Below are 18,388 nucleotides of genomic sequence, written 5' to 3'. Positions count from 1 at the left end.
GTGGCTGTCCCTGTCTTTACCTGTCCACAACTGCATTATTTAATGTATCACATCTCGGCTGACACACATATTTGTGTCCTAAATGTCCCAAACACCCCGGCATGTTCAAAACCTTTTTTGTGAGTCTATCAACATTTTTATTGTACATGTACTATTCTCATCTGAATTCTAGAGTTGTGAATCAGCAGAGGCCCCACGATACGATTTTATCCCGATACTTGAGTCACGATATGATATTATTGCGATTTTAAGCATTTCGCGATATGGTGAGTATGATACAATTTATTGCGATTTAACTGTTTAACTGCGTTTTGTGTCCACAAAAATAAATTCAATCAAGAATTGTTTTGTCAAATAAGAGAAAATTCTCGGTCTGTTCATCTCACTTCAGTCTTTTTATTTCTCCACAATGAGAGTCAAACCCACAGACTGACCAACAAAGTATTCAGTTAAACTGAACTGAACTGATATCAAACATGTATGGACGACAACAATTGCAGCATTTTATCAAACTTTCCTCAACTTTAAGCTTCACTGCTCTGAATTTTTTAGAATGAAACATAAAAAAAGTCGAACTTTGCAGAGTTATTTCGACAACTTCCCAAAATGATATCCTGACACATGGTGTCTATAGATTCCTTAGATCTTCTCGTTTCATATGATACCAGTATCTCCAGTATATTCCTAAAAGCCTGCTACAGCCTCCGAAATAAAATAAAAACAGCAAAAATACTGGTGGCTAAATACTGACGGCTAAATATCGATATTGGCGTCCATGAATTGATATAATATTGCCACGCATAATGTTGCAATACTATGCTGTATCGATTTTTTCCCACACCTCTACTGAATTGTCTATTTCTCAGGATAATTCACATTCTGCTCTATTTAACACAAAGAACAAACAATTAGATTTTTGTAAATATATCTTTAATTGGTTTCTTGATTTGGTATCTTCTGCAAAATGATTCTGTGAAGAGCAACAGAGCACAACTGCAGATTGATCTAAACAATAAGAAAGACTAAGACAGTAGCTCAGGACAGGTAGTTGGACAAGAAAAAATACTTTGTGATGGGACAGAAAAGTTGCCTTGCTCTGTTCTTGGCAGCAGACTCTATGGAGTCTATTTCCCGAGAGGACTCCTCTTCTTGATGACGTGCTCCATGTCGGCATGTTCGGATGTGTCAAGCTTGATGTCGTACTTGGCCAGGATCTTCATGATGGGCCTGATCTTCAGCCACCACTGGGTCTTGGGGATGCGGTGCCTGCAGCAGCAGACGGATGAGAGATATTATATCACCATGTTACTAGTGCAATACTGTGAGTTAAATTTAAAAACATGCTTCTTACTCTAGATCTGTGTCTGCCTTCAGTTCGGAAAGAGGCTGGAAGGTGAGCGCCCTCTTCCTCATGCCAAGGACACAAGCAGAGTCTGGTGTGTTAGCGAAGATACGACCTGAAGGACACAAAGTGAAACGGGTCAGTTGCCCTCTAATGATCATTACTATTAACCACCAAGAAACTGTGGATTAATAACTCTTATTGGTAGTGGTAGAAGAGTCAGATCCTTTGCTTAACCTTAGACTTTATTTACAAATGTATGGTTTATTTGAAAGATTGCCATAAATACACCGTTTATCGGCAGAAACTGTAAAAACAGGCAATATTGTCGGAACTGAAACTTTCAGACGGTACTTGAACAGATCATAGGTTAAAAATGTTTCTCTTACAAAAAGTAACCGAAACGAAGCCTAAAATTGTGCTATTTCTGGCAAAATCACTCTATTCTACATGTCTGATTTAAAATGTCGCCAAAAATAAAAAAGTTTGCAATAACTAGATCCTGTTAAAAACATTAAATTCTGCTCCTCAGAGACACTGTGAAGCCATGATTGATTCTGCTGAGATGAACGGTCACGTGAAAAATATTCACAAAAAAATCTGTTTACACAGAGTCGAGAGGAGAGGACAGGAGAGGCTGGAAACATGACAATAGTTCAATATGTATAACATGTGGAGTCACAATTTTTTTTAAATATCCAATCTTCGTGACACTTGTTCGCACCTGGAAAAGTGTTGTATATATGTCATGTGACAAATATTCACTGAAAATCTATTTACACAGACCAGAGAGGAGAGGACAGGAGATGTTGTAAAAAATGCAAATAGTTCAATATTTATAGTATGTGGAGACACAATTTGGTACCCACTTAAAAAAGTGTTGTATATATAAATTCCATTTTATTCCAACTTAAACATTTTTATTTATCTGTGAAATTCAAGTTGCGTTTTTTCATTTTGTATGATTTATCTCATTATAACTGTGTTATTCTGTACAAAAGACAATTTTTGAGTTGTTCACACTTCTAGCCATGATTCCATAGAGCTGCAGGACTTATATACTGCTGTAAAATACAAGGCCACAGTGAGTAAGTATAGAAACTGCTTGGAGTTCAGAGAGTTAAACAAAATATAATAAACCTACAATCAAATGTAAAAGTACTCATCAGAAACACGTACCGTGTCTGTAACACTCCTTGAGTTTCTCAGTCAGCCACATGACACACTTGGCACCCATCTTTGTGCCAAAGTTTCTGTCAAAGGGTGTTGGGGTGCCACCCTGCAGTCAGTGAAGCACAAACACGTGTATCATAGATCATAATCTAGCAAAAACAGGGACAAAATCTGTTCCACGTGGGTGCATAAACAGACCTGCTGCATGTGTCCGAGGACGTTCTTACGGCAGTCGAAGACGCCTTTGCCCTCCTCTGAGTACAGGTTGAAGATGAAGTCAGTGGTGTAGTTGGCGTTAGAGTTCTCATTCCTGTTGTAGAGTGAAAAGATAATTGCGCTGTCATGTGAAAGGATATGGACTAAAAGCGGACTAGTGTACTTCCAGTGTGAGTATTTGGCCTTTTTACTTTTTTATAGCAGTTACTAATAACATTAAAAATGGTTCTGTTCTGTTTTATCATGACAGTATGATAATTGTATTATTTATATCTGTAAATACTGTTAAATGCAAAGTTCTCTTGGAGAGGAAAAGGTGTACTATTAGGGCGTGAGCTGACAAGGATGGGATGTCCCGTGATTTTTTTTCAGATTTTCCCATTTAGAGGCTGTTGCAGGTTGAAGATATCTGAATGAAAGTTGGCTCTCTGGGTTCCCATAAGTCTCCTCTTTACATATATGCTCGCTTTATGATGATAAAATGCAGTTCAAGGTAAAAAACACATTATTTCAAATGAATATTTCTGCATACTGGGGTCACTAAACATTCTGTGAATTGCATAAACTGGGTATCACTGGAAAGCTGAGACTTGTTTGGATTCAATGGGCCCAATTATAATCATGTGTGATGATGTTAGTCCCTGTAGTAGCATTTTATTGCTGTGCGAGCATTTCATAAAACTTGAGCTCACTTTATAAAATGAACTGCTGTGACTATAGGATAATCACAGCCTCATGAAACTTTACAGCCACAATCTAGAGACCTAGAGCATTCAGAGGATGTATAGCTTTTCACAGTATATTATCTATACATTGCTCAGCAGTTTAAAGAGCAGAAGTGTTTGTCATCCAAGCACCAAAAATACAGAAATCACATTTTTCTATGTTGTTACAAAGATCTTGGTGTATTAATGTAATATTCTGAAGTGTTTTTGACCATTTTTCAATGTCCATTTTTTTCAATGTGGCATTTGTTGTTGACCTGCAATCTCCCCCTTAAAATCCCACATACTCAAATTCTTAATAAAAGAGGGCAGAATGATCAGGGGTTAACACTGATAAGGCAACCTTCCCTCGGCCATGTTGATGCTTTATGCTGTTTTTGGAAAAAATAGTGCAATTTTTGCACACTGGAATCCCTAAACAGCCTGTGAGTTGCATAAATGTGGTGTCACTGTAAACCTGAGAATCTTGTGGATTCAATGAGCCCAGTTGTATTAATGTGTATTAGTCCCCATAGTAGTCTAAAACCCTACCTGAGGATCAAACCTCTCTTCACTGTTGTCTTCATCTTCTCCAACAGATGCCCTACGTTCCCCTGTAGTGCACAGATCACAACACATCATTGTTTAAGGTGCAGAGATCCTTGAAACTGAAAACTGGATGAGCAGGTCCTGTCCTCAGCTCACCTCCAGGTCTTTGATGCTGAATTTCTCCTCGTAGATGTAGGCGGCATCGGCCCCAGCAGCCAGACCGGCCATGGTGGCCAAGTAGCCGCAGTATCCGCCCATCGTCTCCACGATGAAGACGCGACGCTTAGTCCCTGCTGCAGACTGCTTGATCCTGTCACAGGTCTGCAGAAAACAAACACAGGAGAAATGAATTCAGCTGTTTTTTGTGTGTATACTAGAGGTGGGACTCACCAGATATGATTTAATCCTGATACTTGAGTCACGATACAATATTATTCCGATTTTAAGCATTTCGCAGTATGACGAGTATTGTGATACAATATATTGTGATTTAACTGTTTATCTGCATTTTGTGTCCTCAAAATTAAAACCAAGAATTGTTTTGTCAATAAGAGAAAATTCTCAGTCTATTCATCTCCCTTCAGTCTTTTTATTTCTCCACAATGAGAGTCAAACCCACAGACTGACCAACGAAATATTCAGTCAAACTGAACTGAACTGATATCAAACATGTATGGACGACAACAACTGCAGCATTTTATCACACTTTCCTCAACTTTAAGCTTCACTGCTCTGAATTTTTCTGAACGAAACATAAAAAAAGCCGAACTTTGCATTGTTATTACCACAACTTCGACACAATATCCTGACGCACATGGTGCCTATAGATTCCTTACATACCAGTATCTCCAGTATATTCATAAAAGTGAGCCCGCTACGGCTTCTTGAAAAAAATAAAAATGGCGAAAATAGACGGCCATCAGAACGCTAAAAATCGATACTTGGCGGCCATTAATTGATATGTTGCCACGCAAAATATCGTGACACTTTGCTGTTTAGATTTTTTCCCACCACCTCTAGTGCATACAGTATGCATGTGTGCTGCTCAGGTACTGACAGAGGTGATGGTGTTGAGGGCGGTGTCAGCGCCGATGCTGAAGTCAGAGCCGGGCACGTTGTTGGAGACAGTGGCGGGGATAACCACCATGGGAATGCACATCTCCTCATATTTCTCTCTGGCCTGAACCAGCTCCAAACCTCCTACATAGGCCTGCAGCCAGGGAGAAGATGAAGATATAAATAAGATCAGTAAACACATCACCACTGACATGACATGGCTTTTAACGGAGATGAACTGCGGTCACGTCTTTTACCTCAAATCCTCCGATGATCACCAGAGCGTGGATGTTGAACTTGGCAATATTCTGGCTGATTTCTTCTAGCAGTTTACCTGGAAGAGTTCTATGGGAAACAGAGACACAGCAAAGTGTTGGAATGTTTCAATGAAAGCTTGCATCGCAAAAAAAAAGTTATGTTTTACCTCTTGGTGCCCAACACTGAGCCTCCCTTTCCAGTCCAGCCACTGACTGAAGTCCAGTTGATAGGCTCAATCTGCAGTGAGAAGCAGTTACTTAATATTTTAAATGACAAATAATAAAACACGGGAAGAGCCTATGTTTACATTTTCCCAGGCAAAGTTTGGCAGTGAGTATGTCAGCCAGTTAAAAGGAAGCAGGAGGAGACTTTTCTTTAGAGTTTTATTTCTGTTGTTATAATTCATGATGATGGCTGATACTGTGGATCAGCAAAGACAAAAAAGAAAAAATTGACAGAAGTCCAAAAAAAGCTTAAAGGGACAGTGAAAAGTTGAATTTACTTTTTAACCCTCTGAACCCCAACAAGCTGTTTCAGGGCATTTTTTGCTCTTTTTACATTTTACTCACTGTGGTCTTGCATTTCACAGCAATATATAGTCTTTTGTGCAGAATAACACAGTTATAATGACATAAATCTATCTATAAAGCAAGAAGCGTCTGTGTGTGTGTGTGTGTGTGTGTGTGTGTGTGTGTGTGTGTGTGTGTGTGTGTGTGTCTAGGGCATATCTCGCTGACCTTAGATTTCGTATGTGGCTTGCGCATGGCAAAATGGCGTGCATTCTCGATTTTGGAATTACATTTTTCAAAATATCATTATTTACGTAGGACGTAAGACCTGACTCATCTCATCTGTAAGTCTATTTAGCCTACCTATCTTTCTTTTTTAAGTTTTAAAGTGCCCTACAAGGTTCGATTTTTCAATAATATTTGAACAGTTTCCTGTGAATATCAATGTTCAATATGTATGTGCTGGATGGTGTGTGTACCTTATGAAAAGTAAGTGTTTTATGGAGTTGCAGACGTTGTAGTGTGGCATGTAATGTACGAATTTCACACTTCCTACGGACACTGCACTAGTCATAAAAAACAAAGCACACAAGTTTAATTTCTCTAGTAAAAATTTTTTTTTAAATTGTAATAAAATTGAATTTATATAAACAACACTTTTCCAGGTGCTCAGTGTGCATATTGGAAAAAACATATTGAACTATTGTCATGTTTCCAGCCTCTCCTGTCCTCTCCTCTCTGCTCTGTGTAAACAGATTTTCAGTGAATATTTGTCTTGTAACCGTTGGTCTCAGCAGAATCAATCATGTCTTCACAGTGTCTCTGAGGAGCAGAATTTAATTTTTTTAACAGGATCTGGTTAATGCAAACTGTGTTTTTTCTTTGGAGGCGTTTTAAATGAGACATGTAGAATAAAGTGATGTTGATGGAAATATCACAATTTTAAGCTTTGTTTTGGTTACTTCTAATGGAAATTTTTGTAACCGATGATCTGTTCAAGGACTGTCAGAAAGTTCAAATTTCAGCGATGATGCCTGTTTTTACAGTTTCTTTCTACAACAAACATTATGGTGGTTCAGAGGGTTATTTTACTTGTTTTTTTCTGATGAACTATGTTGTGACACTATGAGTACAATAATACATATGAAACTTAACTCAAATCATGACAAAAGTAGCAAAAGAGGGAAATGTAAACTTACCTGTCCGTGAGCCAGACCGTCGAAGCCGTCGTGAACGGCGAGCATGTTGTGACCCTGGATGATTCCCATCCTGACCGCTGAGCGGACGGCGGCGTTCATACCAGCGCAGGGAGCGCCGATGTTCATGATGGCCACGTTGATGTTGCTCTGTTCAGAGAGAGAAGAAGAGCTGGATATCAGAGAAAAAAACTGTGTAAACATTGAAGTGGTGGATGTTGTTATTGGTGAGACCTCACCTTAGTGTCTGGAGGGTTGATGTGAGCCAGCAGCTTGTATGTGTTCCAGTTGTTCTCAAAACTCCTGCACATCACAAGCATGGTTCAGTGTTGGTTGTTCAAAGGGATGAACTTTCAAAAGAGTTAATGAGCAAATGAATCTATCTATCAGTGATAATGTTGTTTTTTGTGTGTTTTTTTGTTACAATAAGGAACAAGAAAAACATTATAAAAATTCCATGACTGTATTCCAATTAACTCATGGAAGTAAGAATAAGGGACACATAAATACAATTAATACATAAATTAAATAATATTACTCATAAATAAATAAATAAATAATATTAGCTGTATATTGCCTGATACAAAATTGTCTTTTCAAATCGTGGACTTTGTATGACTTTCCTTAAAACGAAAAATAAAAATGTAATAAATAAATAAATAAAAAGGGCCCCTATTAGCAGTTAGATCACTACATAATTTATCCATTATTTGTATATCATTAACCTCCAGGAAATTATAAAAAAATATATATATTTTCCAAAATTTACCAAAACTCGTTTTCGTTTTTGAAATGACGGATCAGTTGAAAACACTTACTTTCCCCTGAGCTTGATGGCATCCTCGAATCTGCCCTCGGCCATGGCGGCAGTCACATCTTTGGTCTGCAGCAGAGTGACGACAGGAAGAGTGAGAGAGAAAGCCCTGACTGTCAGAGCTCATCCTCCAATGTGGAGATATTAAGATAAGTTAATAAAATAATAAACAATTAAAGAAAAAGATGTGCCAATATTAAGAGAAATAAATAAAAATAATAAATAAGCAAAGAAAGTATGTGGAAATATAAAGAGTAAAGAATAAAATAACAAATAAACAAAGAAAATATGTGGAAACATAAAGAGTGTTAGATAAAATAATAAATAAGCAAAGAAAAAGATATGAGAATATCAAGAGAAATAAATAAAATAATAAATTACTAAACAAGTAAAAAGACTAATGCAAATAAAATAATCAAGATATGAAGAAATATAGAGAAAAATAAAACAAGAATTAAAGGAATAATTATAAGCATTTTATTTTATTTTATTTTCACATTTAGTTGTTTAGTTATTTCTGTATGTATGTATTTATATAATTATAATATATATATATATATATATATATATAAATATATATTTCTGTGTATTTATAAATATCCTACACTTTAATTTATATAATATATATATATATATATATATATTTCTGTGTATTTATAAATATCCTACACTTTAATGTATATATTAATAGAAATGCAGTGATTCTCGTTAGAGACGTAGAAAAACACCCTGAGAAACTGGAGGAAGTAAACACTTTGACGTACCACTTGCACACACTCCATGAGCGGCAGCCTGACCGCCTGGTTCCCGGACAGGCTGACCACACAGGCTGGAGTCTCTGGAGTGGCCTCCAGCAACGCCATCACTGCTTCCACACCCATCCTGCTGCCCTGCACCACACACACACACACACACACACACACACACACACACACACACACATTTAAGTCATCAGGTGTGTGTTTAAACTGTCCTGTTTGATGCTTTACTGAGACACTCACCAGGATTCTGTCAAAGGCAGAGGGCGTTCCTCCTCTCTGCACGTGTCCCAGAATAGTGGTGCGAGTATCGAAGCCAAGTCTGTCAGTCACCAGCTGGAGACAAATAAACTCACTTAACATGTTGGAATAATACTGCACCACACTGACTGATATGGGCTGATCTTGCTGCACTTGTATCCATAGATCCCATTTTGACAACCACAGAATATAAATGTATTGATTTTGCAGGCTAGAAGACATTGTTGCACCTACAATTGGTTCCTGCATCAATAATATGGCACAGTGCATGTCAAATGAGATAAATTGAAATTAAGAAATCATTTGTGTGTCTATGAAGAAATCTGGGAAAGACATGAGTGCTTTTAAAGGATGGAAATGTTTTTGTTGAGATTTTTAGAACAAGCACTGTGATGTATGTTAGAGACAGAGACAGGTCAGTAAGGTTTTGTGGTATTTTTTCATTTGAGTTTGTCTAGGTTTCATGCTGTTTTGTGGCTGTATGGGCATTAAGTAGACTTGTTGAATAGTGAAGTGACTTAGCGCTTGCTACGTCACCGATTGGCTAATTTGCTTGAGTGACGCAAAGGGGCGGGTCCAGCAGTGAACCTTCTGACTTCCTGTCTCTTCTGTCATCCTTTGACCTTAAACAGGTCGCCAGCCCTCCTACTCACAGAGCGGGCAATACACTTGACATGTTTGCCTCCTTTTTCACAGAAAAAGTTGCTGCCATCAGTTACCAGTTCTCTAAGCCTGACCAGCGACAGCTGCTGCTACCACCCAACCGGGCTTCTCTCACCTCTCTACATCCTCTGACCGAGGAGGAGGTCTTGAAACTTCTGCTGGATTCTCAACCAACCACCTGTACACTGGATCTGATACCATCCAATCTCCTTCAAACCATTTCCTCGGCAGTAAATACCTCAATCACACACATCATCAACTACTCACTTACAGCTGGTGTGTTTCCCACTACCTTCAAATGGGCCCAGGTGACTCCACTGCTCAAAAAACCATCACTGGACCCGACACAAGTGAGCAACTACAGACCTGTCTCACTCCTACCATTCCTTTCAAAAATTCTGGAGCGTACAGTCTTGAACCAAGTCTCCAGGTTCCTTTCCAAGAACAACCTGTACGATCCAAATCAGTCTGACTTCAAACAGGGTCACTCTACTGAGACTGCACTCCTGTCTGTAACAGAATCACTGTGTCTGGCTCGAGCAGCTGGTCAATCATCAGCTCTTTTGTTGCTGGACCTCTCTGCAGCTTTCGACACGGTTAACCACCATATCCTCCTCTCTTCACTCGCAGAACTTGGTATCTCAGGTTCTGCCCTCCGATGGTTCGCGTCCTACCTATCAGGGAGATCTTTTAGAGTATCTTGGAAGGGAGAAGTGTCCAAACTACAAAACCTTTCCACTGGGGTGCCTCAAGGATTAGTGCTTGGCCCCCTTCTCTTCTCAATTTACACCACTTCACTTGGCACAATCATCCGCAATCATGGCTTCTCATACCATTGTTATGCCGATGATACCCAGCTGTTCTTTTCCTTCCCACCAAACAACCCCACAGTCTCTGCCCGCATCTCTGCTTGTCTTGTGGACATCTCCACATGGATGACAGAACACCACCTTCAGCTTAACCTCTCAAAGACGGAGCTCCTTGTCATCCCACCCCGTCTGACCTTATATCAGCCTATCAATCTTCAGCTTGGATCCATGCAACTTGTACCCACAAGCTCTGCACGAAACTTGGGTGTCATGATTGATGACCAACTGACCTTCAAGGTTCATGTATCCTCAATTGCCCAATCTTGTTGATTCGCCCTGTACAACATCAGGAAAATCAGACCCTACCTGACTGAGCAATCGACACACCTCCTGGTTCAGGCCCTTGTGTTATCACGTTTAGACTACTGCAACTTGCTACTGGCGGGTCCTCCTGCTGCACCACCAAGCCTCTGCAGATGATCCAGAACGTGGCTGCACGTCTGGTCTTCAACCAGCCCAGGAGAGCACATGTCACTCTGCTCCTCATCTCTCTGCACTGGCTCCCGGTCATAGCCCGCATCAAATTCAAAGCCTTGTCTCTTGCCTATAAAATAGCAACGGGCACAGCCCCTGCATATCTAAACTCCTTTGTTCAGATTCACAAACCGTCCCGTCCACTATGCTCCTCGAGTGAAAGACGTCTGGCTCCTCTGCCGCTGAAGACCTCTGCGTCTCTAACCAGACTCTTCTCCTCTGTAGCGACCCGGTGGTGGAACGAACTTCCAAACTCCATCCGTTCCGCTGAGTCCTTCTCAATCTTTCAGAAGAGCCTGAAGACCAACTCTTTACTGAACACCTTCACTCTTGATCTACACCGACGACTACGACAAGTATCGCACTGACCGCTCGACCTATAAAGCACTTGTGTCCTAATGGATTTGAACTTAACCCACGGCACTCACTCTTGCTATGTTTCTTGACTTCATCCTTGCTTGTGTTGTATTAACTCTCATTTGTACGTCACCTTGGATAAAAGCCGCTGCTAAATGACATTGTAGAATTGTAGAATTTGCCATTGAATTATATGATTTATTTGCTATATGCAGTACATTTGTATTAATTTGTTCTTAACGCAAGAAAGAGGCTTAGTGTAAGTAAGTAAACTCAAAGTAAAGTAAGCAACACAATGCATTTAGACAGGTAGATATCGAAAAGGCGAGCTGCTGGAGTTCAAAGCGAGCATCAGAATGGGGAAGAAAGGTGATTTAAGTGACTTTGAACGTGGCATGGTTGTTGGTCTGAGTATTTTACAAACTAGCAAGCAAGTGGCAGTTATCTGGGCCAAACTGCCTTTTCTAATGCCAGAGGAGAATGGAGACTTGTTCAACGGTAACTCAAACAACCACTCATTATAACCAAGGTCTGCAGAAAGGTCTGCAGGTCTGAACACACAACATGATGGGCTATAGCAGCAGAAGACAACACCGCCACTTTATTAGGTACACCTTGCTAGCTGATAAAGTGGCCGGTGAGTGTATTGCATGTATGCTGACTTTATTATTGTGATAACTCAGTAAAGAAAGGAGGGCTTGCCTTCTTGATCTGGTCAGATGAAATTGGTTTGCCATCTCTGGACATGGCGCCCTCAGCCACGATGATCACATTCAGACGAGAACCTCTGGCCCTTTGCTGAAAATACAAAAAATCATAGGAAATATGAACATACTTATATGGTGTAGTGTTTACGTTAGAAGACATCTCCATCTGCACATAGAAACGCACATACGTTTGTCAGCCTCCTGCACAGGTGATCCTCCCAGCCCTCATCTGGTGGCATCTCTGGGATGAACACCCAGTCTGCACCGCAGGCCAGAGCCGTCACCAGGGCCAGGTACCTGCAGCCGGACACACAGATGCAGAGAATAAACCCAATATACTAGCAATATCTGGACTTAAGTACTATTATTTTAAGAGCTTTTTTAAAAGAGACGTTTCCGTTGTGTGGGAACATAATATTCAGGAGACTAAATATCAATAAATGAACATGCTACAGTACACTGAGAAATATATTCTGTTTTAGACTAATGTTGTTGATCTTTACTACACACACACACACACACACACACACACACACACACACACGTACTGACCCACAGTGTCTGCCCATCACTTCCAGGATAAACGTCCTCTGGTGGCTGTACAGATAAAAAAGAGGAATTGTCAATAATAATTTGTTTAGATCAAACTAAATTATAAGAATATAAATTATTAACTTGGTCTGTAACCAAAACAAAGCTTAAACTTGTGATATTTCTGTCAAAATCACTTTATTCTCCATGTCATTTAAAATGTCTCGAAAATGAAACTGTTTGAAATAACCAGATCCTATTGAAAACATTCAATTCTGCTCCTTAGCGACATTGTGAAGTTATGATTGATTCTGCTGAGACGAACGGTCACGTGACAAATATTCACTGAAAATCTGTTTACACAGAGCAGAGGGGAGAGGACAGGAGAGGCTGGAAACATGCAAATAGTTCATATGTATAGCATGTGGAGACCCAATTATTTTTTCCAATATTCATGACACTTTTTGGCACTCAGAAAAGTGTTCTGTATATATAAATTCCAAAGAGGGAATAACTGTGTGCATTAGAGGGAGCGCTTGTACCTCTGTGCGGTTGTGGTGATGGCGTCCACCACCTCGATGATGCGGTGCAGGGCGGAGTCAGTGCCAATGGTCATGTCGGTGCCACAGAAGTCATTGTCGATGGAGCCAACCATGCCCACGATGTTCAGGTGGGAAGACTTGTTTGCTTCTGCATCGGTAATCTGACCTACATAGAAAAACACCCAACAAAACAGAGAAAGTTAAAAAAATGAAATTCCTCAGGAGTCCTCTTTATTCTCACAGTTTTGATGTTTGCCTCTTTACCAGCTTTGACAAGGTCAGCCAGCAGGGCGCTCCACTCGGTCCTGAACTGGTTGGCTCCGGTCAGACTGCCGTCTCCTCCGATCACACACAGGTTGGTGATGCCCAGCTTCACCAGGTTGCAGGCTGCCTTCATACGACCCTCTCTGGTGCGGAAGTCCTTGCAGCGGGCACTGCCGATGACGGTACCTCCCTGACACATGGAGAGCAGGAGGAGACATTTATTTATTTTTTATTCTTGAAATAAGCACAAGGAATACGTTTCAACTGATGGCAGTCAGTTTACACCAATCCCATCCCAAACCAACCTATTGACTTATACCATTGCATAGCCATGAATTGGAAACAACAGTAAAAAAATAAAATACTTTTTTAAAGAAAATTAGTCCACAAAAGAAAGTGACAACTGACATAATGGTCAAAGGAATAAAATAAATAAAATGTAATGATAATAATAACGACAACAACAACAATAATAATAATGTACAATTTTTAAAAAAGTAAATTAGTACACAAAAAAGTGACAACTGATTTACTTAATAACAACAACAACAACAACAACAACAATAATAATAATAATAATAATAATAATAATAATGATGATAATAAAATACAACAATTAAAAAAAAAAGTAAATCAGTACACAAAAAAGGGACAACTAACATAATGGTCAAAGGAATAAAATGAATAAACAAAATTGAATAATAATAATAATAATAATAATATACAATAAAAAAAGTAAATTAGTACATAAAAAAGTGTCATAATAATAATAATAATAATAATAATAACAATAATAATAATAATAAAAACAACAAAAATAAAATATAAATCTCTAAGTCAATAGCTGGTGTAGAAGAAGACATTTTTTTTTTAAAAGATTATTCTTAAGTCCGCCACAGGAAGGACTCAGCCTTAATGGTATGCGCTCTACCAGTGTGAACCACCGGGACGCCCCGAGAAGACATTTTTAATACAGTTACTGATACGCAAACATTTTCTGGCTTTAAAGGAAGAAGAATTTTAAAAGGACATTTAACCTCACAGCAGTTATCCAATATGGTCCCTTGAATAGTAATTTGTGTGCATCAGGGAAGCTCTCTAGCACTGAGTAATTAGACGCATTAAGATTCCTTGAAGTCACATTAAGTGACACTTTAAGTAAATAAAGTGATATCCTTGAAACTAACCACGCTCACTTTCACACACGTCATTAATCTGGGCCTGTTATTTCCCTCTCCACATGCCGGGCCTCTTTATTTAGACAACATATGATTAAAATAAATGTGAATCATGGTATTATTGCATCTCCATCATCCTTCAGCTACAGGGACATTTAATGTCATCACTCAAAAATCACATTTCATGTCATCAGCGCTCAAGTGGAGTAGGTGTGTTAAAGGTTAAAGGATCAAATCCTCCAAATGACTAAAAACGACGTCTTCTCTCTTACATCATGTGCAGCCAGAACGATAGTTTCACTTTTAGACAACCGCCTGCTGCTGCCACAAGGACACAGTGGAGGGGAGGTCAATTTTTTGCCATGAAAAATTATACTTGAGGTTCTTTTGGTCTGTACTTGTACTTGTTACCGGCACAGTGATGCTTTAAGTTCAGCTAAAAGGTGTCTTTCTGTAAAATCCACAGACACACAGGTAAAGACACCAGTAAAGAAAAGTGAGATGTTTTCTTTTTTGAGCTGAACTGACCCTTTAATCCTCTGAACCCTCAAGCTGTTTCACAGCATTTTTTTGCTCTTTTTACTCACTTTTGTCTCCATGTGCTATACATATTAAACTATTTGCATTTTTACAACCTCTACTTACAGCCTCCCCTGTCCTCTCCCTTCTGCTCTGTGTAAACAGCTCGCAGTTCTGTTTGATTTGTAGTTGAATATTTGTCATGTGACATGGAACATGTAGAGTAAAGTGATTTTGGCAGAAATATCACAATTTTAAGCTTAGTTTTGGTCACTTTTTCTTAAGGAAACTACTTAACCTATGATCTTTTAAAGGACTGACAGAAAGTTCAAATTTCTAAGATAGTGCCTGTTTTTACAGTTTGTTTTTACGATAAAGGGTGTACTTTTGGGGATCTTTTAAAGAACACATACATTTCACTGCACATCACTTACCAGCTGGAGCATCATGGACACACTCTCCCATGTGGCGGGGCGAATGTGGTCTCCTCCATCAACCAGACCCTGGTAGCCCTGCAGGACACACAAACACACACTGAATAAAGACTCACTTAAATGTCTGATGTACGTCTTTGATCAGAAACAATTTTGAACATACAAAGAATTTGTCTTGGTGTTTTGGTGCATAACTATAAACAGTGCACAAGTCAATGGACATAATATATAAAATAGAAAAGTTTACAGTTGAAAAAACAATATAAGCAATAGGTAAAAATTGGTTGCAGCAAGTAAAACTAGAAAATTTCCTCTGGGGAAATTTTGAAAGGGCCACGGGGGCTACTGCCGGTGTGTGTACACTATGATGAGATTCTTCAGAGCTTTCAAACTATGCCCTTTAACCTCAAAATGTGTGTGTGTGTGTGTGTGAAACGTGTATCTGGAGGAGTGTGCGCGCTTACGTGTGTGTGTAGCGAAAATCGCATAAAGTTACCTGTGTCTGTGGGTGTGTGTGTGTGTATGTGTGGGTAATTAAAATCACATAAAGTTACGTGTGTGTGTGTGTGTGTGTGTGGGTGTGCATGCATGTTTGAAGCATGTGTATGCATGTGTGAGGAGTGTGCACGATTACGCGCGCGTGTGTGTGTGTGTGTGTATCTGTAACTGTAATCACATCAAAGATCAAAGCAATCAACAGAATTAACTGACACCTGTCTTTGCTTTGTTAGAGCAATCTAAAAAAACTGTTCCATCTCCCTTTTTCAGAAATCTTCCTGCGTTTTTAATATGGGAGCCAATGAGGCTGTTGGTGCGTGTTGGTGGTGCGTCTGTGCTTCCCACGCCCAAACTATAACTCAGCTTTACCAGAGGATTGTGAGTGAGAAGACAAATTTTCCTACGTTTCTATGTATAAATTATTTCTGTGGAGTGGAATTTGCGGCCTGGAGTGCAGTTTTCAAATTTATTTTTTGACAATTTTTCTCTCCCTCTACACTCTGGCAATGATGTCACACACTGTGACACAAACATTGCGTGCAATACACACCCATTATAATCTCAGAATTTCTCCCAAAATGATCATAGTCATTGAACAGGGATTGATAAAAAACTATATGACCTATCGAAACGTGGATTAATACACCGATACACAAGACTTGTGTTTACTGTTTAAAGTTTAAATGGAGTCTCTAGGTGAAATTATGCCGGAGAAGTAGACGTTTAATAATCTCCAATTATTGTTCTTCCTCAGGCTGGTTGAGTATCCAGAGGTAAAGTTGGAGATTTGTACAGGTTCAAATGATTACTTCTACCCTTGTCAATGTCTTTACTATGTTTCGATTCATTTTGTAACTTATTTCATGAATAACACAGTTTGTTTTCATGGAAAACAACACAGACATTTTCTGGGCGACCCCAAACTTTTGAGCGTATGTATATAACAAGCATTTTTCTTTTCTTTTCTTGTTGTTATTTTTAAGTTCTATATCAGGGAATATTCTCTTTTGCAAACATTAAAATAACCTTTTCATAAAAATATCTGCTTTGAAAGATTTTTGAAAATGTACCCCTGGTGTATGCTATTAAAAAAAAAATGCATTCATTTATTTTTATATGTTTGCATGTGTGTATATATATATAAATGTGTCTATTTCATTATTATATATCTTTATTTATTTTCATATTTTTTCATGTGTGTATGTATACATACATGTGTATATTTTATTATTATTAATATTTATATATTTGTATTTTTCTCCTCCTTTTCCATCTGTTTAAAAACAAAAAGAGGCTTTTTGCATGAACAATGTGTGTGATGCCGCTGTAATTTCCTCTGTTGAACCCTGCACTGCAACAACATGCAGCAAGAAAAAGCACTTCTGTCATAACTTTTATAATGTACAAATCTCTCACAGGCTTGAGAAGCCCTGGGCTGTATTTATTTGCAGCATCATGACATATTGATGTCTGCAGCTCGTACCTCATGAACAAAGTAGACTTTGGCTCCGGTGTAGAGGCCGACTCTGACTGTGGCTCTCACTGCAGCGTTCATACCTGAGACACACAAGTCACATGTGATTATCAGACAATGTCATGTCAGACTCAATGTCAGATATCAGCTTCAGACTTAACCTTTAAGTGACCCAAACGTTGGCAACAGATGAGACAAAAATAGGCATATGGAAAGGCAAGGAGCTGGGTTTATGGGGCTGTATGTAAGTGTTGTGTGCCTTGATGTCCAGGACACTAAAGGCCACAGTGTGAGCTGGTGTTGTGGCAGGCTGGCATGCTGCAGCTCTTGTTTCAGCAGACAGCAGCTGTGGATTGGGGGCGTTTCTCTCCTCCATACCAGAAAAAGGTCAACGTCACTAAAATTAGCCCCAAAGATCGAAAAAAAATAAGAGCGGATAACACAAAGGGGTTGAGACAGAGATGGTGCTGCAACATGAGATGAATATCATCCAGTTGAACTTCAAGACGAGCTGATGGAGCCGTTTTAAGTTTAAGAAAGGCGCCTGAATGGATATGTTAACAATCTCTTGCTCGGACTTGATTGTAACATTTATACTGTGTGTTTTTCTGACAGGACTTTGGAAGCTTTGCTGTATGAACATCTAACACTGCTGGTGATGTAAATCTAACACTTCATCTTTTCTTGTTGCAGCCAAACATCCATCAACTTTATGACAGCTGGCCTTCAACTGTTTCCACTCTGACATCTTGGAAAAAATGTTGCTTGCCCTTTCTGTTCTTTGGCTCTTGAACCTACTTCAGATGTCGAGCATTAACATGATACTTTATCGGCTCTTGTAAGATCTCGGGCTTCTGCAGCTGCAGCTGGCTGTGATTCAGCGCTGTGTTCAGGGAAGATGCTGCCCGACACTTGTTACCCCCTCTGACCCATTTTTAACAATTCAGAATAAAGCTGTAATAAAGCAGTAGAGAGTCATCTTCCACTTACCCTGGGCGTCTCCTCCTGACGTCAGCACGGCGATGGAGCGTCCAATCCCCAT

The 18,388-nt window shown here is 39.3% G+C and overlaps 1 protein-coding gene across 2 annotated transcripts; it reads right to left on the bottom strand.

Moving 5' to 3' along the window:
• Positions 1-913: 913 nt before the first annotated feature.
• pfkma (phosphofructokinase, muscle a) lies at positions 914-18,388 on the bottom strand. Of its 2 annotated transcripts, XM_059333145.1 has the most exons (22): positions 18,337-18,388; positions 17,356-17,429; positions 15,375-15,452; positions 13,244-13,433; positions 12,980-13,145; positions 12,459-12,503; positions 12,095-12,203; positions 11,902-11,997; positions 8,819-8,911; positions 8,582-8,707; positions 7,822-7,886; positions 7,243-7,306; positions 7,007-7,153; positions 5,465-5,535; positions 5,298-5,385; positions 5,042-5,194; positions 4,141-4,305; positions 3,988-4,049; positions 2,714-2,825; positions 2,522-2,621; positions 1,352-1,457; positions 914-1,266 (listed from the first exon to the last, which is right to left on the bottom strand). In XM_059333145.1, the coding sequence occupies exons 1-22, from the start codon at positions 18,386-18,388 to the stop codon at positions 1,125-1,127; spliced, it is 2,304 nt and encodes a 767-aa protein (XP_059189128.1). In that variant the 3' UTR covers positions 914-1,124. The 2 variants fall into 2 exon arrangements, with proteins under 2 accessions (XP_059189128.1, XP_059189129.1); XM_059333146.1 differs by lacking the exons at positions 17,356-17,429; positions 18,337-18,388 and having other exon boundaries at positions 7,007-7,151; positions 7,238-7,306; positions 15,375-15,441.

Source organism: Centropristis striata, chromosome 5 (assembly GCF_030273125.1).
Source record: "Centropristis striata isolate RG_2023a ecotype Rhode Island chromosome 5, C.striata_1.0, whole genome shotgun sequence".
In the NCBI taxonomy this organism is placed as follows: Eukaryota; Metazoa; Chordata; class Actinopteri; order Perciformes; family Serranidae; genus Centropristis; species Centropristis striata.
This window is presented reverse-complemented; position numbering and strand designations above follow the sequence as displayed.

Bases quoted from the DNA above. Each gene is read 5' to 3' on its own strand.
- pfkma (XM_059333145.1), bottom strand. From the start codon at position 18,388: ATGGGGATTGGACGCTCCATCGCCGTGCTGACGTCAGGAGGAGACGCC. The intron at 5,386-5,464 runs GTAAAACATAAC...TGTTTCCCATAG, and splicing joins TCAGTGTTGGGCACCAAGAG to AACTCTTCCAGGTAAACTGC. The intron at 4,050-4,140 runs GTGAGCTGAGGA...TGTGCACTACAG, and splicing joins TCAGCATCAAAGACCTGGAG to GGGAACGTAGGGCATCTGTT.